Below are 13,454 nucleotides of genomic sequence, written 5' to 3' on the forward strand. Positions count from 1 at the left end.
CTGGATATCTGCTTGAATCTGCCTTGTGGCTTCCATTTCTTTCCTATGCTGAGCATTCATGGCTTCCCTCATTTTCCTAAGCTCCTCTACTTTTTTTGTCTGTATCTGCTCTAGAATCACTAAGCTTGGTTTTCACTGTGGATGCCTTCTCTGCAGTTGTCTGAGAAATTATTTCTGATTTGATTTTTCTAGTGCCTCATTCAATTGCTTTGTTCTTCCCACGTCAGAGACGCCAGGTGTGTGCCTTTAGGATTGTTCCACCTCGTTACCCCCTGGGTTTGCCTTTGCTGAGCTGGGTATCTGGGCTTGCATCTTGTTTAAGTGCCTTATCATTTTTTCTTTTTTTAGTTAATTCCTGGGGTGATGCTTATAAATTGCCTTTGTTGGGTTGCTTTATTGCTAGTATTTAGAACCCTTACGAAATGACTACTTCTCAGAGATGTGTGCCAGGTGTAGCTGATTTTTGGGTTTTGAGTCTGTTGCAGTATCCTACATCTTCAGTTTGTTGGGGATTAGAAGTTGGTGCCACTTTGGCCCAGACCCTGATTCTTTGGCACTGTGCCACAGAATTTTCTAAGACCCTTAGTGAATTTCATTTTCGGAATACCAGGAAGGATAGCTGTTTAGAACCATGATGTCACTTTTGGCAGTAACAGTAGCAACAATCACAGCCTAGAAAATGACAAAGTTAGGTAACATTATTTTGCCACTTTTAACCATATGAACTTGATTTGTGGTTATGTAGCAAAATCTAAAACAGACCAGAAAATTATATGCAGTAAAGATATTATTAATTTGTCGATTTTACCTTCAAGGGTCAATGTTTCAAAGGTGTTAGGGAAAAATGGAGAGGTAGCAGAAGAGGAAGAGTTAAAAGGCTAGAGTACAAAGTGTGAGTCACACTAACTTTGGGACATTGGTGCGGAAGACTGGAGGGAAAGAGAGAAGCAAGAGAAAAAAGAGGGATAGAACAGAATCAGAACCACAAAGAGGCTAGAAATCACGTTCACGCTCATAAAAACAAGTTCAAATAATGAAGTTGAAAAACAGAAACAAAAAACCACCACAAGAAAAACCCCATGAGACAGAAAAAAGAAAAAAGTCCACTTCCAGTTACGTCTCTGCTGTCACTGATAGATAACATGTGGAGACAGAGTCCCAATTCTACTTTGGAGCGAATAGCATGCTCTGTATCACTGGCCTCCTGAGAATTTCACCTTGGGATCAGATCCTTGACGTTTGTGCAGTTAATTGCACGTTTTCTTGTGTACACTGTCTTACTGAGCTTAGGTAGCCTTTACTTTGTGCGCAGCAGGTCTGCATAATACCATTAGGGTAGTGGTTACTAATGTGGCCGTCTGTGTGGTGTCTATGGGATCACTGCCTCTGCAGACTAGATTAAAGCTGAGGGAACAGACTTCAAAGCCTTGCAACAAGATCACAAAAAGTCTCCATTTCCTTGCTAGTTGATAGTGGACTGGTTCTGCAGACTCCGAAAGTTGATAAAGATATACAAGCACTTGCTAGGGCCATAGCTGCATAGCAGATGCCAGGCTGGTTTATTTGATGGAGGGAAGAGACTGGTCTAGAAGCACAGCTGTAACTGGCACCATCACTTGGTTATTTGTATAATAGCTTCTCCATGATCCGTCCATTTTCTCTTCAGGCCAAACAGGCATGTGGAATTGGGCTGTGCTAGGAATGACCGCTTTTACACCTTTCAAGTCTTTGATGGTGGCTCACCTCCGACATGCAGTGTTGCTTTCGAATTACTGTTCTGGCAGTGGAAGTGGGAAATGTGGCTGACTTTTGCATTCCGGCTATCACAGTCCTCACTCCACAGGTAGGAAGGCTAATACGGGGATTTTGTTCATTGCCAGAGATACACGTTTCAATTACACGTTCAAGTCTGAGGATATGACCACAGAGCCTCTGGGCCAAGTCAGTGATAGAATTAAGCCAAAACTTCATTTCTTCCTGGTCTCCCTAAATTTCCTGGGCCTCTTTGCCGTCTTTCTTTACTCCCGTCTCCAGCCCCAGGCAGCAATTAGGGTCCATAGATTTCCATTTTCTGGAAATGTCACATAGATGAAACCACAGAGTGTGTGCTCCTTTGCACCTGTCTTCTTTGCTTTAGCGTTAGAGCTTCCCCACACATAGCAGCCAGTGCTCTTTCTGAAATTTTTTTTTTTTTTGTCTTTTTGAGACAGGGTCTCGCTATGCAGTTCAGGCTGGCCATGATCTCACTTTGTAGCCCAGGCTGGTCTCAAACTCACAGCGATCCTCCTGCCTCAGCCTCCCGAGTGCTGGGATTCCAGGCCTGCACCACCACGGCCTGCTGAAATTCTTTTAAGGTGATTGCTGAGGCCACTGCTTGCAAGCCTTCTTTATTTTCTAGCACAGACATTTAGTGCTATGTATTGGCCCCTTGGAGCTGTTTTAGTGGTTTCCTTTTTATTCTCTAATTTCTCCTGTAACCTAGGGTGATTTAGGAGTGTATTGTTTAATTTCCAATTATTTGGGGGATTTTCCAGGTACACTTCTGTTTTTTCTAATTCTGATCAATTTCAGGGTCAGACAAGTGCTGAGACTGGTTTGAGTTATGCCACCGCCCAGCACATGGCAGTGACAGCTGGTAAGCGAGTTGAGAAATGTGCTCAGTGGAATTCCAGCCCTCGCATCAGAGGAGAATGTAAAGGAGTGGTCTTGATGCCGAGAATTAATAAGCAAACTACTGGCATCATGTAGATTTACTCTGCAGATAGGTCTCTACTTTCCTCTTGTACTTATTATAATGATGTGCTTTTACTCGATGCTCTCAGAGACTTTCTCAGGTCAGAATTTCAGTTCACTAATTTACTCTTCAGTTATAAACATTCTTCTGTTCAGCTCATTAACTGGTGACCATATTTTCAGTTTCTAAGAACTGTTTCCTTTTCACATCTGCCCACCATTCTTTTCTGGGTATCTCTACAAGATTTTTCTCCAGCTTATTTTGTATATCTTGACTTAGATAGTTAAGATGGTTAACTTTCTAGAAAGTGGGGGCAGCAAGTGCAAAGGTCCTGAGGCAGCAAGAATATTCAAGGAAGAACTTTTTCAATTTGAGTTTGTATTTCTGAAATACTTGATGATTCTTAGTTGTCTGCTCATGTTTGTAATTGATGGTCTGCATCAGTGGTTCTCAATGAGGGTAGAATTTTGCCCCCAGGCAGGGTGGACATATTTAGCAACAAACGACAACCCCCCCCTCTTAAATTTTCATTTACCCTAATAAGTGTATATCCATCAACAGATAAATGGGTAAAGAACATGTGGTATACTACATAGTGGAATACTATTCTGCCATAAAGAAGGATAAACTTGAATCATTTTTTGCTTTGAAAAAAATGGATCCACCTTACAGCCATAATGTTAAGTGATGTAAATCAGACAGCCAAACTTCAATATTGCTGTTTTCTCTTAGATGAGAAACCCAAAGTATAATTATATTAAAGAGCAAATAAAAGATAGATAACAAGAAACAGGGAGATAGATCTTTTGCAAAGGGGAAGGGGACCAAGAGATAGAGGGAGGGGTATTGGAGAAGGGGAAGGGGACATAAAGAGAATTGAGAGTGTTAGGTACATTTACCTACTCCACAACGAATGCAATTACTATGTACTGCAAACATGTACCAATAAAAATAAAACTAAGAAAAAGATAATGAGTTTAGTGTGTTTACACTTTGGAATGGGGAAATGTCTGGAGACATTTTTAGTGTTAAAACTGGTAGCATGAACAACCCAAATGCCCATCAACTGAGGAATGCATAAAAAAGATGGGGTATTTTTATAAAATGGGGTGTTACTCAGCTATAAAGAAAGATAAATTTGAGGCTTTTGTAGGTAAATGGATGCAACTAGAGACCATACTCATAAGTGAAATAAACCAGACTCACATGTGTAAACATCATATTGTCTCCATAGTGTAAGAACCTGAAAGAGTACATAAAATCTGAAGGGTACAATAGATATCGTGAAAGGGAAAGAAACTGCTCAAAAGGAAAGAACTGGGATGAGGGAAGGGAGAAAAAAAAGAAAGAAGGAAGGGGAAAAAATATATATATACACATATATAATTATAGTACTAATTTCTATTGGTTTTTTGAAAGGAACAGTTAATGCTTAATTTTTAGATCAATCGTTCATGCCTATGTGTGGTAATCTGAGCAACTACTTTGAAGATAACAATATGCAATATAATAACCATTATTGATTTCCCATCATCTTGTTTTGAAATTCTGTATTGTTTTTATTGTTTTTTAAATTCTCTTTAAAAAAAAAAAAACCTGGCTGGGGGTATAGCTCAGTGGCTCAAGCAGCTGACTAGCAAATGCAAGGTCATGAGTTAGATTCCCAGAACAAAAAAAAGAATATTGTTTTTCCCAGAAGAATTAAAGACATCATACCACAGTGATATATGTACACCCATATTTATAGCAGCACAATTTGTTATAGCTAAATCTTGGAAGCAACCCAGATGCCCATCCAGTGAGGAATGGATAGAAAAGATGTGGTATTTTTATACAATGGAGTATTACTGAGCTATAAAAAATGATAAACTCGAGGCTTTTGTCGGTAAATGGATGCAACTAGAGACCATTCTCATGAGTGAAATAAATCAGACCCAGATGTGTAAACAGCATATTGTCTCCTTGGTGTAGGAACCTGAAAGAATAAGTAAAACTTAAAACAAACAATAGATGATGAGAAAGGGAAAGAAATTGCTCAATGAAGGAATGACTGGGATGAGGGAAAGAAGAAAAAGACGGAAGACAAAATATAAATATATGATATGAATAGCTGCGATGACTGTATTGCTGATGTCTGATGGTATATTGAAAGGAATAGTTAATGCTTAAAATTTTTTATGTTCTGATCAATTTTGCATGCTTGTGTCTGGTAATCTGGGTAGCTGATTTGAAGGTAACACTATGCAATGGAATTACCATGGTGAATTCCTACCATCTTCTCTAGTGAAACTCTATTATCTCTAATGTTTTATCTAATGATTTTCTTATTCTCTTTAATGGTTTGAACAATCTTCCACTCTTACATCTGGTAATCTGAGCAACATAGTTGAGGATAGTGATATGTAATGTAGCAACTGTTAATTCATATTGTTTTGTCTCGAGACCCTGTATCACTTTGAATGTTCTTGCTTTGATTCGTTTATGTTTGTGATACTGCTATGCTGCTAGTGTTCTATTTTTTATTTGTTTGTGTCTCATTTACTACTCTATTTAAAATAAAAAAAATAAAAAACGCTGGTAGCATGGGTGCCGCTAACGCCCTGCCGCACATAGGACAGTGCCCACCTCAGAGAATTCAGCCCGAAATGTTCATGGTACCGAGCGTGAGACAGGTCATTCCGCAGCAAACAGTGGGTTTCTTCCGCTTAAATAAGAACCCTGGTGATAAATAGTCACTTCAATGACAGGCTCTGACAAAGGGCGAGGCCCAGGACTAGGCTGGATATACTGGTCACTTGTTTCTCAGGCACCTGACATCTCCTTAGTTAGGCTTCCTCTAGAAGAGCTTCCTTTGTGGGTCCTGTCTCCTCTTCACTTCTTGAGACCTTGGCTCTGATGGGCTTGGGAAACCTAAGATTTTTGTGTTTTGTTTTTTTCAGCTTCTCTTCTCAGCTGGGAGGGAAGATCCTTATGGCTCTTTATGTGCTAGGTGTTTCTAGCCTCGAGATACTGTAATACTGTGGTGAGTGCGCATCAGTCTTCGTGGTTGTGTGCAGTGATTTGTGCAATTGCTGAGTCGAAGTGTGTGTGAATGTGAGATGCCAGGAGACAGGCAGTTGTTGTCTTAAGACAGTTCTCAAATGAAAGCACTTGCTCCTCGTTGCCACCTCAAATGCAGTGGATTTTGATAATCAAATATTTTGTTCTTTGCAATATTAGTGGGTGAGTAACTGAATCTTGTTTTAATTAAATTTCTGCACGAGTGAGATTGAGCATCCTTTCAAAGCCATTTGTATTTGTTTCTAGAAAATGATCTTAGATGTAACCTGAATCTTAAATCCTTCCTTGAATCTGTTTTGCAGTGCTTTTGTTAATCTTCCTACCAATTCATATATTTTGTCTCAATTTTTAAATAGCTATTGAGTAGCTTATACGTTTACATGTTCCAAAATATCAAAAATTAAATTGGCATGGAGAAATCTCATCTCCATCCCTGTCTTCACCTATCCTGTTGGCCTTCATCCCTCAAGTAACTATTTTTTATTAGTTTTTTTCCTTTACTTTTCCAGTATCTACATGCGAATATAAGCAGATATGTATATAGCACTTTACTCTTCCTTTGCTTATTTTTTTTATTCTTTTCTACAAAAGGTAGCTCATTCTACCCACCGTTCTGTACCTTAGTCTGTTCTTTTAAATATTTATCCTAGAATTCTTTCCACGTCAGTGACCAGAGATCATTTTTGACAGTTGTATAATATTGGGTTGTGTGACAACATTACAGTTTATTCAACCATTCTCTATTTTAGACGGCTGAATGGTTTCCATTCTTGATATTATAACCAATGTTCCAAATTTGTATATGTGTACATGAATAATAGATACTCATATTTTATAGTTTGTGTTGTTGAAGTTTGCAATTTTTGCAATCTGATTGGTGGGAAGTGGTATTTCTGTGTAGTTTTAATGCAGATCTTTCACGTGAAAGGAGGTCGAACATTTCATTATGTATTTAACTGTGATGTACAAGTTCTTCCTCTGTTGTTGGTGTCCTTAGTCTTAAATTCCAGGAGAAAGAGAAGAAAAGTTGTGCAATTTTCCCAGACTGTAATTTGCATTTTGATTTTGTATCAGTTGTTTTTTGTGTGTGCTAAAATCTTGTATCTAGGAACAGTTGTAGGGACTCGTTGGTTTCTTGGTGTACCTCGGGGAGGAACGGTGGCAGGAATGAGGAAAAGCTAGACAAGAGACAAGAGCTGGGGTCACGTGGAGATCCTGTTGCAGATATAAGGGATGGACCCTTCCAGAAGTCTATACAGTTGTCCTAACATTGCTTGTTAAAAGTTCACTGTGACAAGTTTTCTTCAAATTGGCTTTCATAAATTTCTTACTCAGTTCAGGCCTAGCATTTTCAATTCTGTTATTTATAGTTGGGGCTTTTCCCCCAGTTGTATCTACTAACTGGTTGAGTACACACGCCATTGTTTCTTCCCCCGGGTTCTTTAGAAAACAGCTCTTGGGCCAAAGCTGTCTTGCCAGTGCACTATTAGGGTCACAATATCGGTGCAGTGAGAATGAGGGGAAAAGGGTGAAGGGAAAGAAAATACAAAGTACCATTTCACTGAATTGGTCAGCACTTCTCAAGAAAGCACAGGGCCCGTACCCCGTAGTGGCCTTCTGCAACCTGAAAGGGAGGGGAATGCATTTGCCAGTCCCCTTGTGCTGTCTTCTCTTCTTGTTCTGGGCAGCCAGTGGGAAAGCCAGGTACCACGTTCTGTGACCTGGGTTCTTACCTGAACCTCAGAGTGATGAGAGGAGCCTTTACTACAGGGAGGATACCCCAGCCAGGGCAAGGGGGACTGTCAGCAAAGCTCATCGTTTCCCAGTGAGTGAGCAGCCTCAGCCGGAGGGCAGGCGGGGCCACATTTATCTGAGTGCACAAAATTGGGTGCACTATGACTTTCACATGCTGATACTTTATCCTCTTACCTCGGGATTTTCTGTTTGTGCTATTTATTGAGTTGATTTCTTTGGGTTTTCCAAATATTCAATCGTGTCATCTGAAAAAGGAGTAGTGTCACCACTTTTAAAAAAATTCTTTGTCCAAGTATATTTACTACTCCAGTGTAAAACAGTAGTACTGATAATGGGATATCTTATTTTACTCTTGACTTATAAGCATACCATCAATGTTTTCCTCTTAAGAAAGGTATTGGCTTTGGGGCCAAGAACATATATATTACACTAGTGAAGTATTTTACTGATTCCCGTATCACTGACTGTTTTAAATAAAAAAATCATTGTTGAAGTTTATTAAAAGATTTCTCAGCATCTCCAGAGATGATCATCTGATTTTTTTCATTGAATCTAGTACAACAATGCATTCTACTAATAGATAATCTAATATTGAACCACTCTTACATTTCTGGAATAAATCTCAGTTGTCCAAGGTATTTTAAATAATGTTGTTGGCTTCTTTATGCTCATACTTTGTATTGGATTTTTTTCATTAGTATTCCTAGGTGAGATTGATCTTTAGCTTCTTTTCTGTATAGCCCTTAGCATATTTTTTTTATTTTCAAAATAAAAGGAGGAAAACATTAACAGACAGAAAACCATTTACAAAATAGCAAAAGAACAGTACAGACAATACAGAGATACAAACAAAGTGGTAGGAAATTAACAGTGCTTGTTGTATTACATATTGATATCTTCAAAGTGGTTTCTCATGAAAACAAATAGAGACATGCAATATTTTGACATAAATGTTAAGCTTGGTTCATAGAAACTGAAAATTTTGCCGTATTGTAGAGTAGTTTTTAAAATTTTTATTTTAAAGAGAAGAAAATAATAAAAACAATGATACAGAATTTCAAAACACGATAATAGGAGATTAACAATGGTTAATATATTGCGTATTATCTTCTTTTAAAAAATTCATTCTAAAAATAAAAGAAGGAAAACATATTAACAAACAGACATCCGTTTGCAAAATAGCATAAGAACAATACAAATAATACAGAGTTACAGACCGATTGGTAAGAAATTAACAATGGTTGTTGTAATATGTATTGATATCTTCAAAGTGGTTTCTCAGGAAAACAGAGACATGCAAGATTGATCAAATAAGTAATCATTAACTGTTCCTGTCAGTAAAGCAATAGAAGTCAGTAGAACAACTGTGTTAGCTATCCTGTATACACATACATGCATAATTTCCCCTTCTTTTCTCTTTTCCCTCACTCCAGTTGCTCTTTACTTTTCAGCATTTTCCTTTCGTTTCACAATGTCTATCATACCTCCTGATTTTTATTCACTCTTTCAGGTTCTTACACTAGTGAGACTATATGTTGTTTACACATGGAGGTCTGGTTTATTTCACTTATGAGTATTTTCTCTAGTTGTGACCATTTACCTGTAAAAGCCTCGAGTTTATCTTTCTTTATAGCTGAGTAATATTCCACTATATAAAAGTACCACAATTTTTTTAACCCATTCCTCAGTGGATGGACATTTGAGTTGCTTCCACAATTCCGCAATTACAAATTGTGCTGCTATGAACATGGGTGTACATATATCACTGTGATATGATGTTTTCACTTTTTCTGGGAAAATACCTGGAAGGGAAATAGCTGGGTTGAATGGGAACTCTAGACCTAGTTTGCAAGGAATCTCCAAACTGATTTCCACAGTGGTTTCACCAGTCTGCATTCCCACCAGCAGTGGGAAAGAGTTCCTATTTCTCCACAGCTTCGCCAGCATTTGTTATTGGTTGATTTCTTAATGCTAGCCATTCTTACTGGGGTAAGGTGGAATCTCAGTGTTGGTTTAATTTGCATTTCTCCAATGACTAATGATGTTGAACATTTTCTCATGTATTTATTTGCCATTTGTATTTCATTATCTGAGAAGTGTGTATTTATCTCAGCTGCCCATTTTTGGATTGGGTCTTTGAATTGGGGGGGGGTGCTGGTGTTTTCTACTTCTTTGTATATTCTAGGTAGAAGACCTTTGTCCGAGGGACAGTCAGCTAAAATTTTTTCCCAATTTGTGGATTTTCTTTTCACTCTGCTGGGGATTTCCTTAGATGTGCAGAAACTTTTCAGTAGGATGAGATCCCAGTTGTTGATTCTTTGAAGTATTTCACATGCTGTTTGGTTTTTGATCATGAACTCTCTGCCTGCCCCTATGTCTTCAAGATTTTTACCTACTTTCTCCTCCAATAGATTTAGTGTTTCTGTTTTAATATTGAGATCTGCAATCCATTTTGACTTGAGTTTGGTGCATGGTGATAGACTTGGGTCTATTTTCAGTCTTTGGCAGGTGGCAAAGCAATTTTACCGCACCATTTATTAAAGAAGCTATCATTCTTCCAGTGAGTTTGTTTGCCCCTTCGTCAAAGATTAGGTGGCTGAGTGTGTTTGTGGTTTTGTCTGTCTTCCAGTCTGTTCCATTGATCTTCTGGTCTGTTTTTTAGCCAGTACCATGTTGATTTTATTACAGTAGGTTTGTAGTACAATTTCAGGTCAGGGATTGTGATTCCACCTAACTTATCTTTGTTGCCCAGGATTGCTTTTGCTATTCAGAGTATCTTCTGGTTCCAGATGAATTTAAGGAATGTTTTCTCTAGATCTGTGAGGTATGCTAATGGTATTTTAATGGGAATTGCATTGAATCTGTACAACAATTTTGGTAGTATGGCCATTTTCACAATGTTGGTTCTTCCTATCCATGAGCAAGGGATATTTTTCCATTTATTGAAATCCTCTTTGATCTCTTTTTTCAGAGTACTGTAGTTTTCATTGAATATATCTTTTACTTCTTTTGTTAGATTAATTCCTAAATATTTCAATTACTTGGATGCTATTTTGAAAGGTATGGTTTCCTTAATTTCTCTCTCAGTCTGTTTGTTGCTTGGGTATAGGAATGCTATTGATTTTTGGGTACTGACTTTGTATACAGCTACACTGCTGAATTTGTTGTTTTTTTTTTTTTTCCCTGGTACCGGGAATTGAACTCATGACTTCATGCTTGCCAGGCAGGCGCTGTGCTACTGAGCTAAATCCCCAGTCCCTGAATTTGTTGATTAATTCAAGGAGTCTGCTTGTGGAGTTTTTGGGGTCTTCCATGTAAAATATCATGTCATCTGCAAATAGTGATAATTTTACTTCTTCCTTTTCTATCCTTATTCCTTTTATTTCTCTCTCTTGCCTAATTGCTCTGGCTAATGCTTGCAGAACTATGTTGAACAGGAGTGGTGACAGTGGACATCCTTGTCTTGTTCCTGATTTTAAAGTGAATGCTTTCAGTTTTTGTCCATTTAGTATGATGTTGGCTCTTGGTTTTTCATAAATGGCTTTGATCAGATTGAGGTAAAGACCATCTATTCCTATTTTCTGTAGCGTTTTTATCATGAATACACGTTGGACTTTGTCAAAAGCTTTTTCTGCATCTATTGAGATGATCATGTGGTTTTTGTCTTTGGCTCTATTGATATGGTGTATAACATTTATTAATTTGCAAATATTGAACCATCCCTCCATTCCTGAATGAATCCGACTTGGTCATGGTGTATGATTTTCTTGACGATTTGCTGCATTCTATTTGCAGTCTGTAGTTCTCGTTCTTGGTTGGGTCTTTCTCTGGTTTTGGTATCAGTGTAATACTTGCCTCCAGAAATGAGTTAGGGAGAATTGCTTCCTTTTCAATTTCATTGAAGAGTTTGAGGAGGGTTGGTATTAAATTTTCTCTGAATTTCTTGTAAAATTCTGCTGTGACTCCATCAGGGCTGTGTATTTTTATCTTCAGAGTAGTTGCTCAGATTACAAGATACAGGCATGAAAAATTAAACAATATAAGCATGAACCTTTTTTAAATGAAGTAGTAGAAATTAGTAGTATCATTATCTTGACTATCTGATATACATATATGCTTTTTCCAAGTTTAAAATTTTAGCAGAATTCCCCTCTAAAGCTGTACTAACTGTACTGATGCTTTTTTGTGTTTAAATCTTTGTTAGTTTTCTCTATTTCTTCCATGGAAATTGATCTTTTATCTCTCCTTGAGTCAGCTTGGTGAATTATACTTTCCTGGAAAAATACTATCTATATCGTCCTGGTTATCAGTTCTTCTATTTGTCGGTGGCTTTTCTATTTTACTATTTTTTTTTTGCAGTGATAGCTTTTTTGTTTAATTAATTTTTGAACTCTGTAACCTCTCCTCTTATATCTATTAATTCCTTCCTTCTACTTTGGTGTATTTTAGAGGCACAGAAACCTGGGTTGACTGTACACTTTTTGTATGTGTTACAGGAGTCAGGGTTTTAATTTGCTTCAGTAAGCTGACCCTACTTGGCTTTGACCCTGCTTGGCTTAGGCAGAAAGGTTCTTGTCAGAATGATATTGGGTAGATCACAGAAATGTTGAGAGGGCTGGAGAACTCGCTTTGAGGTTAAACAGCCAGGAAAAAACACCCCAAACCACAAGTCAGAACTAGTGCTGATGAGAAAGCTGCTGCCACTACTGCTTACTTGCTCCTTCCCGCTTCAGTCAAAGGGAGTGGGGATGTCTGAGCAATGACACTGTCTCAACTAGCTCCATGAGCCTAGCTAAGAGACTATAAGTCTCTGCTCGCAACACATTCTAGGTAGAATGGTAGGGAAAATAAAGAGGAGAGAAAAAGATGAACAGATGGGTGGTGAGTCTAGTCCTTGATTCATGTTCTACTTTTGCTCATCCAGTACCTCAGCTGGGCAGAGTTCTTCATCTGGTGAGGTGACCTAAGCCTTTATCCCTGAGGAGTCACATCTTTGGGGGCCCTCTGACATCTTGGAGGTTGGAAGATTAGAGTCCCTCAAATGTCTCCAGTCCAATTTTCAGGGCCCCAGACATTCTCAAGTAAGCTGTAAGTCTCACGTGCAAAATATGGTGGAAAAATTTAGCCACTTGCTTGGTTTTGGGCTGCCTCAATCTGTGTCTGTAAGATATGAGATTCTCTTAGCACTGTCACAGGAAGTTCCAGTTTTGGACATGCTTTGACCCAAGATCTCTTCACTTGTCGTCCTTTTTCTTTAGAAACAAATGGCTGCCTCGGAGTCCTAGAACGCCCTCTGGAATCATTATATTCCTGTGGTAGTGACATTGGGCTTCCCCTCCCCCAAAACCCGTATTTTCAATGAGCATATCATTTTAGGTAAATAAATGATTATTCAGTTAGTCAGCTAAAAAACTGTTGTGGGATCTACAAAAGTAGTTAAATTGTCAGAAAAGGCTATCAGAGTCTGTAAGGGGACCTGGAAAAAGAAAGTATCCATCATTTCTTGCTTCCATAATTGGAGTTGGTCTCTTTTCTCCAGGAACTTATGAGGTGGGGGAAACACCCAAATAGAGAAAAAGAGTTACTACAGATGGCCACTGAGAGTCTGGAAGTCAGGTTGATTGAGACAAAACTGGAAGGTGTCCTTTTTTTCTCCTCTTTTTTTTTTTTCATGGGCAAAGAACTCTTAATCTAATGTGAATGTATTAATGTGAATGTAGCAAAAGGGAAAATAGGAAAGTGATTTTAGGGAAGTAATCCATGGAATAGTGATAAAGTATATGAGAGAGAGTAGTAGAGATTTTGAACTTAACAGGAGTGGAGACATTGAGAAGTGGAATTAGTCCAAGATGATTTACATTGGCTCCAATGTTGGCCATATTTTTAACCTGTCATTTTGATATCC

The 13,454-nt window shown here is 38.3% G+C and overlaps 1 protein-coding gene across 3 annotated transcripts in view; it reads left to right on the forward strand.

Moving 5' to 3' along the window:
* The first annotated feature begins 1,725 nt into the window (after positions 1–1,725).
* The window catches only part of Gab3 (GRB2-associated binding protein 3), a 72,159-nt gene continuing 60,430 nt past the window's right edge, over positions 1,726–13,454 (forward strand). For all 3 annotated transcript variants that reach the window (XM_013509986.1, XM_013509987.1, XM_013509988.1), the window contains exon 1: positions 1,726–1,843. In XM_013509986.1, coding sequence (XP_013365440.1) covers positions 1,751–1,843 — 93 coding nt within the window. In that variant the 5' untranslated portion in view covers positions 1,726–1,750. The remainder of the gene's footprint in view (positions 1,844–13,454) is intronic.

The sequence above is a fragment of the Chinchilla lanigera genome, unplaced genomic scaffold (assembly GCF_000276665.1).
Source record: "Chinchilla lanigera isolate Chin_1 unplaced genomic scaffold, ChiLan1.0 scaffold00193, whole genome shotgun sequence".
Classification (NCBI taxonomy): domain Eukaryota; kingdom Metazoa; phylum Chordata; class Mammalia; order Rodentia; family Chinchillidae; genus Chinchilla; species Chinchilla lanigera.